General features: G+C 39.5%; 1 protein-coding gene across 1 annotated transcript in view; it reads left to right on the top strand.

Annotated features, from left to right (window-relative positions):
- WBP4 (WW domain binding protein 4) overlaps positions 1–23,002 on the top strand; it is a 1,129,068-nt gene that overhangs the window by 1,020,474 nt on the left and 85,592 nt on the right. The window contains exon 9 of the mRNA XM_044072046.1: positions 17,677–17,861. Coding sequence (XP_043927981.1) covers positions 17,677–17,861 — 185 coding nt within the window. The remainder of the gene's footprint in view (positions 1–17,676; positions 17,862–23,002) is intronic.

The following is a 23,002-nucleotide window of genomic DNA, read 5'->3' as shown; positions in this document are numbered from 1 at the left end:
AATATTAAGGTTTTCCTACAAATTTCATCATTGACTCAGCCCAGAGTCATCATGATTGGATTGCTCTTTATAATTTCAGCATTTGGGTCAATTTAGGAGTGTGTGGCTCTGACTAAATACTTCTGTCTATTTTGGAGGGACTTTGGTTTGTTCAAGTTGCCTTTGGTATGCTTCAAAAAGGATCCATTCTTAGTTGCTCCAGTAGCATAAAGGAATAGATCCCTGAATTGTAGCCCAGGTGACAGAAATTTGATTTAGCTGTTCAGGCAACTGACAGGATGACTGGGCATGCCTTTCCTGTGGGGAGATACTGCTAGGCACTCTCTAACGAATACTGGAAGAGGACAGGACTCTGAGGATGTGGGTACTACGCTAGGTGTGTGAAGAGAACCAAAAAGATGTGACCATTGTATAGCCGGGAGCAGGTGTGCAAACAGTTATGCCCTCCAAAGCCTTCACTAACAGTAAGGCTTCAGCTCTGTGTACAGGTGCTGTCCCAGGTAGGAGATCCTTCCATTGCAGGTCACACCAGCCAGCCTGCCTAACATATGGGAACTGGGGGATGGGACATTGGTTGCAAGCATTGGGGGCTTGTTGTTAGCAGGGGTGGGAGAAAAAATATTTGCAAAGGATCCATTCATAACTTCATCTTCCAACTGGATATGTTCACCTCTAGCTTGATGATAGAATCAGTCTACTGATTGGTCATCATCTGGTCTTTTTAATTCTATAGGGACTTCTAGGTAGCTTGATCCTGAGCTGATCGAGTGCAGCAGTTTTAAGTGACTGCAGTGACCTATCCTTGGATCAGCTGCCTGTGGAATACAGTGTGTATGATCCTCAGAACTTGGTGGTGGCCTTCATCAGTTCATCACAAATGCTGTTGATCCTTTTACAGTACTAAGCTCATTGCTCATAGAAAAGTGGGTCAGAGGTTTTACCATTAATTGCGATGAACAGACTTGAAGAGGACAAGCTTAGGCTTGGCAAAAACCTATGCACTTTACCAATCACAAGTTTCCTATAAGAATGAAATGTTCTTGTTCTTGTTTTTGGGGATTTCTGCCAGATCTCATATGCAAGCAGAGCTTATCCAGATGTTTCACTCTTTACAGTCAAGCATGGGTTGCTAAGCAGAAAACCTTTTATGCATCCATGTGTGAAGCTTTTGGTTATTTTTCATGGGTAATGTTGGACATGAAACTATACAGGTAGTACACATTGGGACTGTTGTGATCCTTCATTGACATTCTTGGAATGAGTGTCATTATAGTCATTACTTAGCGATCACAGACTTGATTTTCTATATGACTGCATGCTAAGTGCATCTGCACTCATGACTAGCTTATTTGATGCTGTCATGCCTGATATCCTGACCCAGTAGTTTTTTTTAGAGAACACATTGATCTCCAAGGATTGGTGTTTTTTTTTCAGCTGTGTTGAAAGAGGCTTTGGTCATCAGTTTTTACAAAACCTTCTCTTGATATACGTAGTCCAGCAAATTTCAGCCCTCTCTGAAGTCAGCCTTTTGTAGGCAAGGTTACTAAGAAATTAGTTAAGAGCCAAAGTAAATTTTATTAAATATCCACGACCTCTTTGTTCCATAGCAGTTTGTATTTAGGACATGCTGTAGTAGAGAACAACACTCACTAGAATGGATAATGTCTACCCATTGGTAACATCCCATTATTGTTATTCTGGATTAGTCCTCCTTGATCTGCATTTGACGCTGTTGACCGTGGGATGCTGGTTAATTATCTGTTTTCTCACTGTGGTCTTTCAGCCACATTCCTTGATTGATTTGCCCCTCTTAGGGGGTGTACAGACAGTAATCTTGGATGCAAATTTTCCTTTCAGCCTCTGTCATTTTGTGGGATCTTCAGGGCTGCATCTTGGACCTGTTTTTCTCTTTCTGTATGCTTCCCGTAGAAACAATCTGAGTAGAGAGTGAGGCAGAATCATACTGCTGTAGAATGTTATCTTCCTTAAGGAGTGTGTATCCTATTGAGTCCCTTGAGACAGTTTGAATGCCGTTGTTCAAATCTTAGTCCATTGTTAAGTCTTAATGCTATCCTTGAAGCCCTCAACAGCTTCTGGTTTCCTCTGTTTGTAATAATTAGAGGGGTTGGTTGAAATTTTTGTTTAGGGTGTTTAATCTAGGAGTGATTCTAGATGATCAGCTGTTTAAGAATTAGTTGGTAACTGTGAAGTCTTCATGCTTATCACTTAATTAGATTTGTCAGAATCTAATACCTTATTCCTGCAGAGGACCATGCACTATTTTTTTCTTAATTTAGTGTTTTCATGATTTAACTATCACTCCTCCCTTCATATGGTGCTTGATTTAGGAGGTCTTGAGCACCTTCAGTAAGTACAGATCTCTGCAGGTCATCTGTTAATGTTTGTTTCATTTTTACCACATTGTTCTCATCATGTAGTCTCTGCAATGGCTGCCTGTAATCTTGAGGTTCATTGATAACTGTTTTATGTAATTCAGCCCTTACCTTCCTGAAGGAGTTGGTTCCCTTATCAGTCATTTTGCCGATTCCATGCTAACAGAATGTTACTACTGATCCTTAGGATACATCAGGAATGGTGTGGAATACATTCTTTTGTGTACAAGCTGATTATCTTTGTAATTCACTACCTTTCTTTATTAGGAATGGTGCCAGAGTTGGTTACTTTAAAAACCATAAGATACACTTGGTTTATGTAGTATTCTGTGAATAATTTTTTTTAGTTGTCAAGTAACGCACATTTTTTTATGGTTTACTGCTCATACATTCAACCCCTATGAAACTAGATGATGCCCCTGACAACTTTGGAATTCTGGATGCAATATTTAGCAAGCTGAGGATCCAGTTTGTTGAGAAAGAAACAAAAAAAGGAAGAATTTCACAACAAATAAGGAAGAAAAAGAAACTGATTAATGAAGGTAAAGGAAAGAGAATATGTACTAAAAAGGACACTGCTTTGTTATGTAAGACACTGGTTACAGGGAATGATAATATTTTTCTATTTGAAAACCTTTGGTCTACAGAAAAAGGCATAATTTTTTCAAAAGAGACGGTAGGAAAAAAAGAGGCAAGGGGCGGGTGAAAAGGAAGAAATCAAAACTCATCATGGAAGGATTGAAGAACATTACTGTAAGAAAAAAGAAGAGAAAGACAGATGTTGACTACATGGCTCAACCTTGGATATACAATACCAGCTGGATGAGAATTTAATACACAGTGAAAACAGTGGGATTAATAAGACTAATGGTGATGAAGATCTGTTCTTCATAACAATTGATAGAGCAGATACTGCTGTATCAGAAGCTGAAGATTCTTCAGATTTGGCAAGCAAAGATATTCTTGTAATTGGAGGTTCAATTATTAGAGGAACTAATAATTTTACTAGCAGACAAAATGAACATTGAATAGTGTTATGCTTGCCAGGAGAAAAAATAGATGAGACAAGCCTTGGAATTCCGTAATATAAAGAAGTATGGATCCATTTTTATTCATGTCGATGCAAATTGTCATCCACAAGGATACTCTGACTGTTGGTAGGGAACTGACAGCCCTCTTAGATTGTATAGCTTGTGCTGGTGTTGGGGCTTATTTTTTCACAAATCACCTATAGAAAGGATAGTCAGGTCACTGTGAATGAAAAGATTTTTTGGGTAAATACCTACATGGAAAAAATGTCCTGTATTAAAAAATAAAAATGTGTAGAGCATTCAAGCCTAGTTTTGGGCACACGTGTTCACACATGATGGTGTACATTTGTCAGGCTCAAGGAAGCGAATCTTTGCAGCGGATATTTTGCAATAATTGAAAAACACTATGTAGGATTTTTGCCAGGTCGAAAATTTAACAGTTCACAGATAGCAACATTTGATGCATCTGTGATGGTTGTTAATGCTAAGAGCATTAATAGTAAAGTTTTTTTATTGGAAAATTTGCTACATTCCCACAAGATTGATGTTATTGTTTGTGAAACATGGTTAAAGAACAATGACTGAAAACCAGTTCTGTCAAGGTATAAATATTTTTACTGTAACAGACATTCTAACAAAATCAGGTGGAGGTGTTATGATAGGGATTAAAGATAGTTATGACATCTGTGATTATTGTGTGTTCAATGAAAACACCAATACTACAGACTGTAACCTTGACAATAAAGACAACCGTGGAACATATAACAATTGTTGGAGTGTATAGACCACCTAAGTCAAGTGCAGATGACTAGAGGAATTTATACATTTCTGAAATGAAACAGAAAGGAAGAATAATATTAGCTGGGGACTTAAATTTTCTTGAAACTGACTGGAATAATATTGACTTAACAGCATTTAGTAAGAAAATTATTCTCAACGTATATTCAGGAACAGCAATCGCTTCATATTGTAAAAAAACCTACCAGGGGATGGAACATGCTAGGCATTGTTTGTGTTCCTAAAGAAATTACTGTTACTTCAAGTCAAGTTGTACCACCATTGATGTGCAGTGATCATGGGGTTATAAAGATTAATTTGTTGCTAGATAATTCTTCCAAACTGAATTCTAAACCAATTTCACAGAAGGTTAATTACAGATTATATGGAAGCAAAACAGTCTATGTAAAACTATCTGGAGTGAGGTGTTTAGTGGAAAAACTGAAGATGGGTCAGGAACTAGGCATGCAACATCAGGGAGATATATTTCCATAAGAACAAGATATCTGATTAAGGTGAGAGACAAAAAAATATAAGAAATGGAAGAGAGATTGAGCTACAACTTTGAAAACTGAAATAAGATGGACAGACAGATTAAGCATAATGTGAGACAAGATCAAGAAAAATTTGAAGAAAATTTATATAAAGATATTGAGCATTATAGGAAACTGTTTTATAGGTGCACAGGATGTAGAAGGAGTTAATGACACACAAGTTGATAAACTGTGTGCAGATTCTAAAATTTATTCTCAGACACAACAGATTATAGATATATTTACAAAGTCTTATGCAAAACAGTTTGGCTCCACAAAAGGGGTGATAAGTTGTCCTAGTGACATCCAGGTAACTCCAGATACTGCAATCAAATTAGATTGTATTTCTAAAGGAACTGTGCAAACTAGATCTAAACAAAGCACATGGAGGAGACTGAATTAATAACAATGACCTGAGAACACTTCATCAAGAACTTATGGTGCCGTTATATCTATTATTCCTTAGGTCATGTGAATATGGGGAGATTCCTCAAGATTGGAGATAGGGGAGTAGGACAAACCCAGAGTCATATAGACCATTAAGTCTACTTTCATGTTGTGGAAAAATAATGGAAAATATTGGATAAGTTATTGCCAGAATTGGATGGGTTGTTACTTGAAACCATATATCAGTATGCATACGTTGAAAATAGATCTATTACCACCTGCAACATGATGATCTATAACAATATAAAAGCAGCTATGAATGAAAACTTGCGCTGTGATGTAATTTATATAGGTTTAACTTCAGCATTTGACAGGGTCATACACAAAGCACTGAACAATAAATTAGTACAACTAGGCATTGATGTACTCTTGATAAGAAGGATAGCTGCATGGCTTACAAATAGGACATGGCAAGTATCATACAGCAACTAGACAGGTAAAATACTTTGTTACAGTCAGGGTGTCCCACAGGACTCTGTGTCCTAGGCCCTTACTTGTTTAGATTGCATCTTTCAGACCTAACTTTTTCATCTGAGGTGTTCTACAGTCTATATGCAGACGACCTGAAATTGGGTAAACTGATTACATGTGTTACAGGTAAGGCATGTCTGCAAAATAACTTGACTAAATTGACCATTTGGGCACAGGAGAATAATATGCTGATAAATATATCAAAAACTAAGCGTATGAGATTTTGGAGACAATTAAAAGGTGAACATTTAATACAGCCACAGTGATTGAAACTGTAGACTAATTTAAGGACCTGGGTATATGGGTAGATTCAGATATATGTGTTTTTCTAATCGTATCAACCAATTGATTACAGATAATTATATAACTATAGGTTGTAGAAAAAGATTTGTAAAGTCTAGGAAATCAAAAATGAAGTCATTGTTAGTTGCATCAGACCCAAACTTGAGTATGGAATATCAGTATGTAAACCCTATAAGAAAACAAGCATGAGTAAACTGGAAAGAGTACAGGGCAACTATATCAAGAGCATCCGTGGATGTGAAAATTTAAGTTATTATGAAAGACTAAAACATCTAAACTTGTACAGTGCCTCTTACAGATAAATAAGAGGATATATTATTCAGGTATATAGGGCATTTAGAGAGAATTACCTCTGAAAATGTTTGGGGTCATCAAAAAGTACTAAAGAATCATCAGACAACCTATGTAGAAGATTTTATAGGAATGAGAAGTGTACTAATTGGTTCTCTGACAGAATAGCTGATGCATGGAACAGACTACCAAATTGCATTAAAGCAAGCACTAGTTTAGATATTTTTAAGAACAGCCTGGACACTTATTATGGGAACAAGTGTTTTGGTATATTAGCAAGCTAGAAGGCCATTAATGCCCTTGTTTGAAATATTTGTATGTATATATTTATACATTGTTTCAGTCATTTTGTTTTTGTAATGTACTTCGATTTAAACATGTTGATAAATTCTTAATTAGTTGAAACGTCACACTTAAGACTGAAAAACAGAACTGTCAATCATTTTCCCACGTGACAAAAGAACAGATAACAGTTAAGTGTTAGTGGAGTATATGGGTATAGGGTGGTGCATTGAGTAAGGACAAGTACAGTGGTTATCATTACTTCCTCAAAGATCTTGTTTCTCCAGTTTGCTTCTCAGGTTGGATACCTTCTGTGTTGACTGTACATATCCTCTGTGTGACTTTGCTTGCTTTCGCCAGGTGTTCTATTTCTTCACACATCCCAAAGACATACGGAATATGAATGTCTTAACAGTAGACTGACTTTGTGACAGGATTAGTTTCTCTGTCTTGCCTCCCATTCATTACCAAGGACGGCTACATCTCCCCCACAACCTGAATTGAATAAAGTGGGCAATAAGATAATGACTTAATTTATCAGTTTTTCTTCATAGTTATTTCATTCATCTGTCCACTGTCTAAACCCTGTGTCTTAATGATGGTTATTGCTGGTAGCAAGTTGAGCAAGACAGGCCAAACGCCTCTATACCCACCAGCAGGGTTCTGCTTATTTTATCTTTTCTTGGGGGAATTAGTCAGGCATTCCAATGCCAGGTGAGAGATCACTCCAGTGTGTCCTAGGTTTGCCATAGTTGACTAGGATATATCCTCACTAGACACCCAGATTATATCCAGTGGCTTATATTGATCTGAAAGATCAGTTCTCCTCCAGGATTCTTTCAGATTAATAAGCTTCTCATTCTGTCATGGAGAGTGAATCCAGCATCATGCAAAGGAACTTTTATTTCTTCCAGTTTTATCCAGGGTCTTGTATGCTTTTAAGTGCAAATGAGAATAGGGACAGTGAATTGAGAGCTTGCCATTTCAGAAAATATTAAATCAGAATTTGGTTTGTTTCTTACAAATATTTAATTTATGCTGACAAGTAGAAGGGCTAGGCATGCTGTTTCTAAAGACTTTGTTCTGTATATCCAGTGTAAGGAAATGTGTAAAAGAGGTTAGTAAAGCCTAAGGTTGTAAAGGTCTCCAGTTTAGGGGGACCTACAAGTGGCATTTCAGAGTAATGAAATGTGTGAAAGAGCTTGGTAAATGCTAAGGTTGTAAAGGTGCCCAGTTTAGGGGACCTACATGTGACATTTCTGATGTATGCAGGAAATCAAGTATGATGGTCTTAGCTGGATTCAGCAAAGTCAGATTTGTTTTGCTGAGCTACCTACAACTGAGTTTGCTTTTCTCAAGTTATGGTGATAGAATGATCGTATGGGTACTCTGTTTCATTTTGATGACATTGTCATCCTTTGCAGGAAACAGTAAAGGAGATTTTGGTATCCTTTTAATTCTGTGAAGTGATACTTCAGTTAATGAGCTTCACTAAAATAGCACTCAGTAAACATGAAGTTTCTGTAGTCTTACAGGTGGTTGTCTATTTGGCTTTATCCAGCCATGACCTCAGACATGTACAGGAGTAATTTGTTGTGTAGTATAAAATGGCTGGGATGAGAATTAGCACATCAAAATCTAAGGCCATGGTTCTCTCTCAAAAGAGAATGCTTTCCTCTTTGACAGTGAGGAGCTAGAACAAAAGCCACCTCTTGTGAAGGTGGTGGGGTCTTGCTCGCAAGTGTTGATAAAGGGATGTTCAAAACTGAAAGGCATATTAGGGAATTGAAAGACATATTAGGGAAGCAGTTAGATTGTCTGTGCTGAACTAATCAGTCTTAGTGACACAGGAGCTGAGGGCCTGAGAAAGATGTCATTTTTAGTGACACAGGAGCTGAGTGTCTGAGAAAGATGTCATTTTACTGATTGTCTACATCTTCAAGTTCAGCTATGTTTGTGAGCTGTGGTTAATGACTAAAGAAAAATGCTCTGGTACAAATAGCAACAATTTGTTTTTTCTACAGAGTCAGCTTACAAGTTGAGAAGGTCAGTAGTCTGAGAGAGACTTGGAGTAGAGTTCTTCCTTCTTCACATTTTGAGTCATCTAATAGCTTACATTGGAATATTTCCTGGTATGGTCCTCTAGGAGGATCTGGGGCAGACCTAGGGGTCTCATGCCTTACTTGGCCTGGAACTATGTGAATATCCCCCAGTATGAGTTTAAGTCTTTGACTAGGTAAATGGGTGGTTCTTGGCCGCTTGTATTGTCTGCTTTTACTTCAGCCCTTAACAGAAGTAGAAAGACATGAGTAAGTAAGCTTCATAAGCCACAGCACTACATGCGTGTCTATCTAGTACATACTGTAAACATCTTATTTTAGCGTGATAGTCTTTCAGCCTTCTAATGTAAGGTGACATTTTAAAAAATAAACAGTATACAAGGCTAGACCACTCTAGTACCATGATTTGTCTTAATTATTCTAGTTCTGCATGTATTTGTTTTGCAGGCCTTAAAATAAACTGATAATTTAATTAAAAGTATAGGAATAGCTTACATTGCTATTGTTTTCTGTCAGATTGTTTTCTTAACTTGAATTAGTGACCTTGGTATTCATAATGCACAATTTTTTCCTTTGTCTTATTAAACCAATCATTTCTGGTTGGGAATAGCTTCATACAGCATCCATTAACATTGGACATCATAAATACCTTGGTTGTGAGTACAAGTGTTGAAATGTCGCCTTTTTGTTGGATAGACAGTGCCTGGGCAACAGCAACTTGGACAGCTCATATGGAATAATTGTTAATTGCAATTTTCCATAGATTGTAAAGTTTTTTTTTAACTAAACCATTTGTTTTGTAGCAGTGGATTTCATACTGATTAATGATTTCTTTAGCGCCTGTATTTGTTGTATTTTTTTTCCAGGAATTTAAGTACTTTCAGTACAAAGCTGATCCTTCAAACTTAGAAGTGCCTGCAGGATCTTTTTGCATTAGTAGTTGAGGCACAGTTATCAGACGCTTGTTTGTTTTTGGGCAAGTGGGCTCTGAATTATAGAAGCTTACTTCAAGTTTGACACTTTGGGTCTGTAATACTCAGTTCAGCCCTAAAACATAGGAGACCATTATTTTGTACAGCTAACACTTTAAGCATTAGGTTCTGACAGAAAATATGATTTCAACATTTTCATTCACACTTCAGTAGTTCCGGCATACAGCCTCCATTATATTTTAGGTTCATATGTAAATACTAGGTTAGCAGTCTACAGACTGTTGCAAGTCTAGCCAGTAACCAGAGGTCAGAATCAAATCCTGTACTGAGGTAAACACCTTAACCATTATGCCAGCCCCCCCCCCCCCCACACACACACACACACGCACACACACACACACAAGTTGACTCAAAGTTTATCTTAAGTTTTGTGTTTACTTTTTCTTAAGCTATTAACTTGTTAAATGGAAAGTAAAAATTGACCTTATTTTAGCCAGCATCTTGGTAAAGAAGGATGGAGCCCTGACTATGCCCCAGACACCCTAAGTTCCACTTGTGGCATGGGCACAGGAGGAGATGGCCAAAGTGTAGTGAGGATGAGCAGCCAATGGTGACACTCCCAGCCTAAGGGAAGGCTGTTGGATTCATCCTTCATATACACAGGGTCCAAAAACCGTGAACCCACCAATTGGTCCTTGCACTCCAGGGAGCATTATGAATGTATACAAGTGTGCACCTTCATTGGAATTTCAGAGTAGCAAGGATTGTAACATGCTAGCTGGCTGACGGTGAACAGTGTAGCGCTATTAAAAATCTTCTCTACCTGCAGAATAACTGCCAAGTTCTTAATTCCTCATTTTACTAATAACCAGTTGCTTTATATTATTCTGAGTTAGGGTTGATATTTTCTTTTCCTTTTTCTTGGTATTACATAGTACAAGTTACATAGCTGGTTCTTTTCCTATGTTAAAAAAAAAAATGTATTTTTCCCTTCTGTGCACAAGCATTGTTCAGTGTAAAATTTTATGTATTAGCAAACTTTATAATATCAGAAAACAGTCAAAGGATGAAGTGCCTCAATGAAAAATCAAAGTCCACAGAAAAAAACTTTTGAGGCAACACCACAGTAGCGAACGAAACCTTAAATTGCAAACAAAGTAAAAGCAGTATGCCAAGTAAGCGCTTTCACGTTCACATTGATGAAGTGTTCAATGTGAATGTTAAGGCACTTACTTGGTATACTGCTTTTACTTTGTGATCAAAATTTTCCTTAGTTACCATGGCGTTGCTTCAAAAGTTATTAGCAAACTTTGTTAGTTGCTGTTTTGTATGTGCTACAGAAGAAAACAATTTGCTGTGTTGATAATTTAGAACATTTTGTTTATGCTGATAGGCACTGTCTGCACACAAATGTATTTTGTTCTCCAGTGTACATTCTCTTTTAGCATAGAACTTTATTTTTAATGTGCAACAACACTGACTTAAAGCTGCTATTATAGCTGTTCATTTTAGTTTAATTGCTGTCATGGTGGCCATTATTGGCAGCTGCAAACATTTTGTTGACTCATAGGCCTTGTTTTTGCCATGCTGGCCTTCAGTATACTTTGTAATTATTCAGTGTTCAATATTGCCCACTTTGTTTAGTATGTCACTACTTAAACTTTATTAGTGGGTAGTTCAGCTTGTGCCTTCTTGAGTAAGATGTTGCATGCATTGTAGTTTGTCAGGATGTCATTTTTAATATTTTTGTGTAGTGTGTTTGTAGCTCATTAGTCTATAGAAAACATGTATGAACATTTGCTCTCTCCCTTGGTTCTCACCTTGGATACATAACGGCATTCACTGTAATAGTAGTGAAATGCAACAGAGTGATACTAGTAATCAACGGGGGTTGCCCACACTTGCTTAAAGTTACATCATCACACAAGTAGTTCACCAGCTAGGAATGGGGGAAAAAAAACAAATTCCTTTAAAAGTGTAATATTTAAAACATAAGTTGTAAACTGTGGGCAAGATTCCAAGAGAATTGCTCTAAGTGTAAGTCTGCCTTGATGTTCTTCGTGTTTCACTGTTGCAGTCATCACACTTGGGTTATCTGCCTGCAGGTAGCCCTCAGTTGGCCCAAATACCAGAGACTTAGTATTTTTGCATCGGATGCTGTCGCTTCTTTCATGACATCAGGTCGTCAGAGATATAAAACAGGCAGCCGACGCCATTGCATCAGTCTTTCTTGCCGAGGAGGAGCCCGAATCAGTTTGCAAGTGCCGGTCGGCCGTTACCTGAAATTTTCATTTGAGTTTATAATCCTGAAGTCTTCTAAAGCTAAGTACCCTGTTGGGGATCCTTTTTTCGTGCTCTAACCGATGTCAGAAAAAGTTAACAATTGTCTTGCCTGTGGAAAGCAAATACCTCACAGAGATTTTCATTCTTACTGTGTCACCTGTTTAGGCCCAGACCATGACGTCCCTCGCTGTCTGTTCATTCGTTGTCAGGCTAGCTTTGTTGGTATATTCTTTCACTGTGATCTCCGTATTCTGAAATGGCTTAGATAAGCCATCTGACTACCGATATTCCAAAAAAAAGTAAAGGTAAAGACAGATACAGACCGCATAGGTCCAAAACTGCAGAAGATGCTTACATTAAGCTAGTCGCCAGTCTGCCGGTACTCAGTGAAGCACCTTTGCAGCCACTGATGCCTGCTTCTGTGGATTCGCAGGCCTCTGCTGAGACCAATTCGGAGTCCGGTATGCCGCGAGATGCTTCTTTGACTATGGAACCTGCGGATGTCTCTACCTTGGATGGATTCGGAGCCGCTTTGCAGGCGAATCAAACCAGCTACTTTGTTTTTAGCCAAAACGACCGAGTTTCTTAGGCCCAGAGTACGCACTAGACCTAGAAAAACTGAACACCAAAGCACATGCCCAAGCTCCCATGCCACAAAAACAAATGCTTAGAATGGCTGAAGACCTTATTACCCTAATTAGGGGAAGCCAGCCTTCCCCTGCTAAGAGACAAAGAATTGAGTTTCCTTCTGATTCTACAGACCAGGAGTCTGATGATTCTGACCCTTCTGATTATCAGGAGATGCCCTTATCAGCCTATGAGGATTCAGATGCAGAGGAATCCATTCCCTCTGCCTCCCCTTCAGAAGAATTTTCTTTTGGTGAAATCTTGCATACTTTAAGAGGGCATTTCCACTGGGAATGCCAAGACTACCCTCAGTCGAAAAAGAGACTCAGAGAATTTTTAGAGTTGCCTCAGCACAGATCTCTAGCTATATCCCCTGTCCTGGATGTTGTAGATGATGTTTTTATGGAATCCAGTCTTACTCCAAATACATTACCCCTGGCCCCTAGGAAACCTGACAGGTACTACAGAGTACTTGATTCCCACAAATTTCTCTTCAAGAATCCTACTGCAGATCCAGAGACCATTTCCCAGGGACCTAATGGTATTAAGGCTACTACAGCCCAAAATCCTACCTCTTCGGACAGGGATTCCAGAGCTTTAGACAAATGGGTTAAAAAGGTATATACCTCTGCAACTATTGCCATCAGGGCATTGAATTGTCAGTTTCACATGTAAGTACCAGCAACATGTTATGGAACTGATTAAACAAAAAATTGTATTTCCAGATTGTGCAGAAAATAAAGTTTTACAAAAACTAATGCATTCTGCAAACCAAGTTAGTAAGCATACTTTGCAGTGTGGCTTTGATGCCCTGGAAGCATCTTGCAGGGCTGCAGTCACTGGGTCCGAACTGAGAAGGCATGCTTGACTGAAGGAACAAACCTTGCCATATCATGTCAAATCCAAATTACTATACACCCTTTTAAATAAGGACTGTGTGGCACCAAAGCAGAAGACGTTCTTAAAAAGATGGAAGAAAAAGCTAAATCTATGCAAACTGTCAAAGAATTCTGACAAGTGTAACCACCTAGATTCAGTAGGCATTGGCCTTCTAAAAACTGGTCCTTTCCAGCCCCTTCCAGGCCTTCCCAGACCAGACCCAGTGGAATCAGGCCACCCAGACTACAGTCTCAGGGTTTGCAGAGATTTAAACAATGGCATGCCCCCACACCAAAAACAGGGAGTGGTAAGCCGCCCCCTTATGGAAAAAATTCACAATGACTTCTCAATTATCCTTCCCAGCCCTGCCCAATTACTTGTGCCACTAAGAGGAAAACTTGCCCTTCATGCAAAAAACTGGATGTCCACTACTCAGGACCGATGGGTCCTAAACATTGTATCCCTGGGGTACAAATTCTACTTCCATTCACTGCCAACCCCAAGAGGGTTTCCAGACCTTCCTCCAAACCAGTGGGCAGAGGCTCAAAAGCAAGTACTTTCCCTGCTCAATATCAGAGCTATTCAGCCTGTTCCAGTAGAACAAAGGGGTCAGAGTTTCTACTTCAGATTTTTCTTGGTGCCCAGAAAAGACTGCTGTTGGCGCCCGATCCTGGATCTTTCAGCTCTCAACACCTTTCTGGTGATCCCAAAATTCAAGATGCTTACCCTGCAACAGCTTCTCCCTATGCTAGCCAAGGATGCCTGGTTAGTCACTTTAGACTTAAAAGAAGCTTATCTGCACATCTCCATAAGGGAGTCATGCAGGAAATATCTACGTTTCAGGGCAGGCTGTATGCACGATCAGTTCTCTGCACTTCCCTTTGGCGTATCTACTGTGCCCAGAGTATTCACAACGTGCCTGACTCTAGCCATTGCATACTGCAGGCAGAGAAATATCCAGATTTTCCCATACTTGGACGACTGCCCGATTCAGGCGGACAGTCAGGAATTGCTACTTTAGCACCTGTCATTTGTAAAAGTCTTCTCACTTCATTTGGGTACACCATCAGTGAAAAGAAATCACAACTGGTACCCAGTCAAAAGATTGTATTCCTGGGAGCAAGCTTTTACACAACTTCCCAGATGGCATTTCTCACTTCTGAAAAACAGGTCTGTCTGACAAATTACTTAAAACAAATGGCCACCAGAACCCAGCTTTCTGCAAGAAAAATACTGCAAGCCCTAGGGTTCATGGCCTCATGTATTCTGCTAATTCCATATGCAAGACTGCATATGAGGAAACTTCAATGGTACTTAAAAAGTCTTTGGTGCTAACATTCTCAGGACCTGGAAACAGTCATTCCTGTTATACCTTGTCTAAGGGCAGAGTTCCTTTGGTGGGCAGAAGCATGCAACCACAGCAAGGGACTGCTTTTCACTCAACCCCTCGCCGCCCAAACCCTAACAACAGACACATCAGACTATGCATTGGGGGCCCACATGGCAGGCAAATGCATTCAGGGCCACTGGAGCCCAGGCCAGCTTCTCCTGCACATCAATCAAAAAGAGATGCTAGCTGTACAGAATTCTCTGACAGCCTTCGAATACCTAATCCTTCCAGGACAACTGTTTATAAAAACAGACATCACCACAGTTATGTGGTACATAAGCAGGGGGAAACCCATTCTTACCCACTCTGCAGGTTAGCCATGGCCCTGTAGAACACAGCCTTGAGCAACCAAGTGTATCTACAAGCTCAATTCCTGCCAGGCAAACAAAATTCACTGGCAGATGACTTGAGCAGAAATCTCCTAGACCCACAAGAGTGGAAATTGGAGCCCAACACCTTCAACCTTCTGATCCAGAGGTGGGGTACACCAGAGGTGGACCTCTTTGCCTCCCCTGAGAACCACCAGTTGAGCAAGTACTGCACCAGGAACCCTCACAGCAGGGCCTGGAAGGTGGATGCCCAATCCTTTCAATGGGAAAACCTGTCAATTTATGCCCCCCCCCCTCTGCCCCTTCTCTCGAGTACTACTCAAGGTAAAACAGGATAGGCCAAGGGCAATTCTTATTGCCCCAGACTGGCCACGCCAGCACTGGTACCCATTCTTACGCAGTCTGACAACAGTGCCACCCTGACACCTTCACCAAACTCCTACCCTGCTTGTCTCAGCAGGAGGGACAGATTTTGCATCCACAATTGCAAACCCTAAACCTTGCAGCCTGTCTTATCCCTTTAGTACTCCTCCAGCAACCCTCAGCAAACAGGTGCTGGACGTCATTCTTGAAGCCAGAAGGCCTAGTACTAGGAAATCCTATGCTGAAAAGTGGAAAAGATATTGTTCTTGGAATCCGTCTCAAGGGACGGACACAGCAGTGCCCTCCTTACCTCTAATCCTGGATTACCTAGCAGAGTTGCTCCACAGACGCCTATCCTTCTCCTCCATTAAGATTCATGCCTCTGCCATCTCAGCTCATTGTAATACTGAGCCACCTAGCAGAGTTGCTCCACAGACGCCTATCCTTCTCCTCCATTAAGATTCATGCCTCTGCCATCTCAGCTCATTGTAATACTGAGCCACCTCTATTTTCTCACCTTCTCATCAAACATTTCCCGAGAGGGGCTGACAACTTAAGGCCCCCTAGGAGAGCACCCACCCCTGCCTGGGACCTTAACTTTGTACTGGAAAAGCTCATGCTTCCCCCTTTTGAACCTGCTGTCTCAGCAGAGTTAAATTCCTCTCTTGCAAAACAGCCTTGCTTTTACCCATAACTTCAGCAAGAAGAGTGTCTGAGCTACAGGCACTGATGGCTGTGGAACCCTTCATTATTTTCCATGCTGACAGGGTTTCCCTCAGGACTAGCTCATCCTTTATGCTTAAGGTGGTGGCTCTAAACCAATCCATCCATTTGCCAACCTTCTTCCCTAATCCTCAGAATAAAGGGGAAAGGATCCTGCACTCCTTGGACGTGCCCAGACAGCTCAGGTTCTACCTTGATAGGACTAAGCCTTTCAGAAAATTTGACCAGCTGCTAGTCAGCTTTGCTACAGGGGCAGAGGGTAAGGCCATTTCAAAACAAACCATTTCCAAATGGATAGCACATTGCATCCATATTTGCTACAAGCACCATGGAAAACCTACCCCACATGGATTAGACCACATTCCACTAGGGCTACTTCCACCTCTACAGCATTTCTCAAGGGAGTCCCTACCAGGGACATTCTGGAAGCTGCAACCTGAAGTTCTGTACACACCTTCACCAAGCATTTCCACTTGCCTATCTTTTCTAAATCCAGGGCTGGATTTGCTACAGCAGTCTTGCAAGGCCTACTAGCCATCCCTAACGCTTCTTGACTGCCTCCTCCCTTCCTCAGCTTTGGGAATCAACCCAGGTGTGATGACTGCAACAGTGAAACACGAAGAACATAGTACAGTTGTGTACACTTACCATAAATGTAGATGTTAGAGTTTATTCACTGTTGCAGTCCTGGTTTCCCTCCCTCCAGCCCCCTGGCTTTCTCTGTCTTTATACCTCTCCTCTCTGTGGCCATTCCTAATGGCATTGGTATTTACTTTTTACTGGTGGTGTTCACCACCATATACCAGCTTCCTGTTTGGGGGGCTCCTGACATTTGGGGCAAGAAAAACTGATGTAATGGCATCGACTGCCTGTTTTATACCCCTGGTGACCTGACATCATGGAAGAAGTGACAGCATCTGACGCAGAAATATGAAGACTGTGGTATTCGGGCCAACTGAGGGCTACCTGCAGGCAGATAATCCAAGTGTGATGACTGCAACAATGAATACACTCGAACATCTACATTTATGGTAAGTGTACACAACTGTACTTTTCTGAAAGACTTGCTGTCGGTGTATGTGACTTATTTCAGTGCAAGACCTGTGTATAAACTAACACCGGGGGGCAGATTCCAAAAGACCTGCTTTGAGTGTAAGTGGTCATTTACATTGAGAGCAAGTCGTTTGGAATCGGGCACTAAATTTTTCATGTGTTTCATTAAATGAAGGTGATGCTCTTCCAGAGACAGAAGATACTGTGATTACCTGTGAAGCTGCATGGTAGGTATTGCATATAGAAGTTACCTCTAAGCAGGTGTAATGATTTTTCTTTATAGACTAGATAAGGGATAGTAGTGTTAATGAGGGTGATATACTCCCTGCATGGTATTTTGTGGGACGTTTTGGGCAAGGTATGGCTAGGAAACACCAGAGTGATATGAACAGTAGTTTCTAGTTCCCCTTACTGTTAATTTCTCTGCTATGGTTTACAAGGTAAAGTAAAATGACAAACTAAACACTGACATTTTTTAAACATAGTAATGATCTCTGAAAATGTTTCAGAGCCCGGATAGTTCAAACAGTGAGGAGGAAGAGGAAGAAGATGAAGAAAGCCATACTGAAACCAAGGATGCTGAAAGTGACGACAAAGAAGAAGAAATAGCTGCAGAAGAAAAATTGCCAGAAGTACAAAGGAAAGTTAATCCATATGGAACATGGGAAGAAATTAAATATGAACCAGATCCCTAGTAAGTAACTTGCTAGTACTGAGTACAAAGTGTTGTAAAAGAGGTGGGCCAGCACTGAGTTTTATCCTGGACAGGAGAATTTGAAGAAAGGATAAAATTAATCCCTCCCTTTAGACCTTTTAGCACTTCAGCACCAAAGTAGTACTTTTCTTAGAAATGAATTCGAGACATCTGCTATATTTAAAACTTGCAGCACTTAAGTAATGATGATTGTGCATTCAAAGGAATAAGTTAGAAGGAGCAAAAATTCAAGATTAATTATAAATGAACCTGGGAGGAGGTAAAATACTTACAAAATAGTCTGAGTATTTTTATTTTGTTAACAAAAGCATTGCTTTAAATGTGCATAAATACACAAATTATTGCTTTTATTACAGTAAACAGCCTTCCTTTTTATTAGTGCCTGTAGGACTTACTTCATTATTCTTACTGGCATTTTAGCCTTTGTCATGTAAAGAACAATATAATTTATGTACTATTGTTCTATAGCATTTCTTTCCGATGTACTAGCATACAGAATATGTGGCTCAATAAGCATCATCTCTAAGATTCAGAAAAGGGCTCATCTCTCATTGCAGTTGCCCAGTGCAGGTTGGTCAACTACCACAACAGTAAGAAAATATGATTGAGACAACTATGGCCGCAATGATAAAGGCCTCATTATCGTGTTTCTGAATCACACACTAGTGCTGTTAGACTTGACCACGCTAGCATTCTCCATAGCTGCCCATGCATTGCATTGGCAAAAGCACCCTCATACACTCACTCACACCAGCACCAGCAAACAAGTCCCCACCCAGTTGATCAGACTCATGAAAACACTCACCCATTCACCAGCATGGATGGTCCAACACACACACACACAGCATATATACATCCAGACTGTTAGTTCCCTATCTAGCCACTGTAGGACAACCCCCCCCCCCCTTCCACATGCATGCACACACATGCTCGCACACACACTTGCATTCATGCTCCTATAGACATGCACATCCACACACTAACCCCCCCCCCCCATGTCTTTTCTGGACATAGCTGCCATAGGGGTGACTGCGTGATGGCCATGTTTTGTTTTTGTTTTTTTTTTTTTTTTATTTATGGTGATCACCTTTTCTTCCAACAGAGAAATTTTATGCGACCAAGCAAATCTGGAGCCACTGGCATTTTCTGGGAAGAGCGCATGGCTAATTAACATTAGCCACTCCCCTGGACTGCCATGTTATCATATTGCTGTGCTCACAAGACCACTGTCCCTGCTGAGACTGTCACAGAGGAAGACCTTAACAGTAGGGGCAACCAAAAATAGGATTAGCATGATAGGGTAAATTGCTGAGATAAGGCTTTCCCATAGCATCAATCTTTCTGAATCGTAGTCTGTTTGTATTATGTACTAGGCAATGCAGAAAATTTCTTAGCCAGGGTACTGACAACACGTGATTGGCAAACAAAATACCACAGCTCAATAGACACATAATGCACACCAAAGTGAAATGAAGGGCACACAGCTCATGGTTTCGATCATTTTAAGTAATGGACTGAATAACTACTAACACCATATGCCTTCTACTAGGAAGGGCTATGGATCTTGGTGAAGAGAAGCAAGAGCATTTTGGTGTCAGAGGAAAGGCTTGTATCCTGAGTTCCCAGCAGTGCAAAAGGGAAGCTAGTTTTATAGCATATGACACTTTAGTAGACTGCATTTTGCATTTAAAGATAGGCATATACAACGCATTGATCTCAGACGTGTGCGGAGTGGTGTTGACACTTGGAAGAAAGTGAATGGATGGAATGGGAAAATAAATTAGTTCTTATCTGTGATTAACACACACACACACACACACACACACACACACACCTGTATTTGTTGTGCCAGACAGAACCATAGGGGTAGTTGTATGTAGCTTGGAACCTTATGGCTTCTGTTAACTGTAGGATTGGACAGAGCAATTCAGGAAACTTCAGAGGAGTTTCGCTCACTCCTGTGTGCTTGTATTTATTTGGGTTTCATATACTGTGTTACAGATGGCACAAAAGTAGGCAGTCCTATGTTAACTTCCCTGCTTTTGGGCTGTAGTGACATTAGTGCAACCTACCATTGCATGTTGATGCATGTTTCTAACTCCCGTGCTACAGTAGTAGTAGCACTTTTACTAGACACATGGTGACAGTCTGATGTGCTTTGTTGTAGTATATTGGCATATATACATTAATATTTATGCACATATGCTTTCCAGTTGCATCTTAATCTGTGTGTATTTTATTCACATATATGGGTATAGTAGCAGCCGTTGAATATCACTAACATTGACACACTTCTGCACATGCTCTGTGGCTCTTCCTCAGAACATGCAAGTTATAGAACAGTGTTTTTGAAGGGAGACAAGCCATCCTGCACCCCCCACACCCCTTGATAATTGTTTATTCCATTTCTGAGATCACTCTAAGGGAAAGGGCATGCTGACAAAATGAAGATTGATTTTAGCTTAAATCAACTAGCAGTATATAAACCCATATATCTACATCTATATCTAGATGTAGGTATACATATATGTATATGTGTGTGTATATATACACATATATATATATATATATATATATATATATATATATATATATATATAAACTTGGGTATAGCTATGTAGATATATACATAAAACAGAGTGCAAAGGATTAGTCCAGAGGAAATCAATTTAGCTAACAAATCTAGAATACTCTCTCTGATACCCTTCCTATGGGAGGATTAAAGATACCTTGTTGAAGTTTCAAATAGTTTACTTAGTTAAGTAGGTAGATGGTGAGTGTTGATTTGGCTGCATAAGGAACGGACTCTGTAATGTTGCTGGTACAAGAGCAAGATTGTTTTGTTAATAAGTATGGTTTCATTGGGATTTTAAATGCAGATGGGAAATAATTAGAATAAGATTAGGAGTAGAAATGGGGGTGGTGTTACAACTGCAGGACAGGGATGTTTTCAAGGTAGTTTAAAATAGTAGACAAAGTCAGATATTTCTACTCTTTGTCAGGAGACTGTTCCACAGTTTAGCAACACGTACAGAATATAAATAATCACCATTATAATTTTTAGATTTTTATGTAAGCAGTAAGTATTGGTTTCAGTGAGGACACTTCTCTGAGATGGGAGTTTCAGTTTAATAACTGTCTTATAGCTAGGATTGTCACCATGTTAAAAACCCAAAGTGGGACTTTTTTATGAAATCGTGAGACTTTGTAGGATGAACCATGCCCACAACCAGTGCAAAGGACTAGACTTCACTTTTCTGCCAACATAAAAGCTCACACTTGTAAAATTTGAGTTTTTGTTGTTTCATTTTGTATCACTGTGCTTCATATATAAAATTGTTTTAAGCCATTCTTGGAGGATATTTAGGAACTTTTTTCCCTAAAAATCTCAGGATGTTTGCCATTTTTCATGTTTTTTTTTCCACAGGACACAGCTGCCAAAATAGGGACTGTCCTGCATAAAGTGGCGCAGGTGGTAACCCTGCTGGTGGTATATTGTCTGTCTGGGTTGTAGGAGATCTTAATGTGAATGTAGGCTAATAGATTTGGTAATGCAAGCCAGTTAAGGGACTGAAGTGCAAGACAGTGATGTGTTCAGGTAATGTGCTTACTTGCAGACCAGTTGGGCTAGCTGAGAGTGTACTGTAAGTTAGAACTGGTGAAGCATACAGAAAACTGTTTATGGTCTTGCATGCATAAAGTCCTAGTTAATGTTTTTATTTATTTATTTAGAAAAGCATTTGGATATGCTGACGAAATGTTATTCTGTATATATTTGTATGCATGTGTACACCCTAGCTCAACTGATTGGCGCTTCATTCCTTTGTGAGTAGTACCAAAAAGTTTGCATTTCTGTTCCTTTCCTTGCACTAGAAAAGTTGTTACTAACCTCTTAGTAATTGGCTGTGTCCGGTTTTTTGCATACCTATTTTTTTTTCTCTTTGGGGTTTTAAGACTCCAAACCCAATTATGAAGCCAAAGCAGCTGGCTTCAGCTATTTCTGTTTTGCTTAATGTATCCAGAACAGCTTTCACTTGGGGCAGATAATTGCTCTAGTCGTCATTATCAGTTACATTAGCCTTTAAACATGCAACGGTGTAATGGGCATGGGATTGTAAGATTTTGCCTGTCAGTGTCTAAAAATTGCATCCTGTGGAGACCAAAAAGTAATATTCTATACTGAAGCATTCCTTCTGGTGTTGAGAAGTATATCATTTTTTCCTTGTAAGTTTGTTTTGTTGGCTCTATTTGCAAGCATCTTTTTTGAGTGTAGTTAGATGCATTGTCTTCCGAAGTTTTTTTTACTGAGTCTGTGCATCTTCAGCAAGGGAAATACGTCGAACTTCAAAATTTCATTTAAATGGAAAAAATCATTATAGAGTCATATACTGCCATCTGGCTTGGTTATTAAAATGATGGAATAAAATAAACAACATCCACAGGAACCACACATGGCAAAACTGTGTCTACTTCGAAATTCACAATGTCTCAAACTTCTTAATCAACTGAATGATAACGCGGACTTCAGACGACAGTCCAAAAGCTTTTATTAAAGACTGTAAGCGCTTTCACCGTGCTGGCTTCATCAGACAAACATTTTAAAATCCAGAACATTTAAATAGTTCATTCAACGCCCCCATTGGTAGAAACAAACTCTGACATCACCAATCAAATAGTATTGCTACTAAAAAACCTAGTCAGATGACATATACTAAATTAAAATCTATATAGAAACTAAGTTACAATTTTTAATTAAAAGGTTAATACATCAAATTGCAGTACTGCAAATAGCATATAAATAATATACCATATACCATTTATAATTTAAAATGAATATCAAAATTTATATTTTGTATGAGCGTTAAGAAAACAGGTTAATTTCTCAATGAATATATTGTAGTTTAATTTTGAATGCTCTGTGATTTAGAAATGATTATTTTTTAGCATCATCAATTGGGCATTATGTTTTGTTAACTGGGCGTTGAATGAACTATTTAAATGTTCTGGATTTTAAAATGTTTGTCTGATGAAGCACTTACAGTCTTTAGTAAAAGCTTTTGGACTGTCGTCTTAAGTCCGAGTTATCATTCAGTTCATTAAGAAGTTTGAGACGTTGTGAA

The sequence above is a fragment of the Protopterus annectens genome, chromosome 5.part0 (genome assembly GCF_019279795.1).
Source record: "Protopterus annectens isolate FY-2018-M chromosome 5.part0, PAN1.0, whole genome shotgun sequence".
In the NCBI taxonomy this organism is placed as follows: Eukaryota; Metazoa; Chordata; order Ceratodontiformes; family Protopteridae; genus Protopterus; species Protopterus annectens.
Note: the sequence above shows the minus strand (reverse complement) of the source record. Positions and strands in the feature narration are given on the sequence as shown.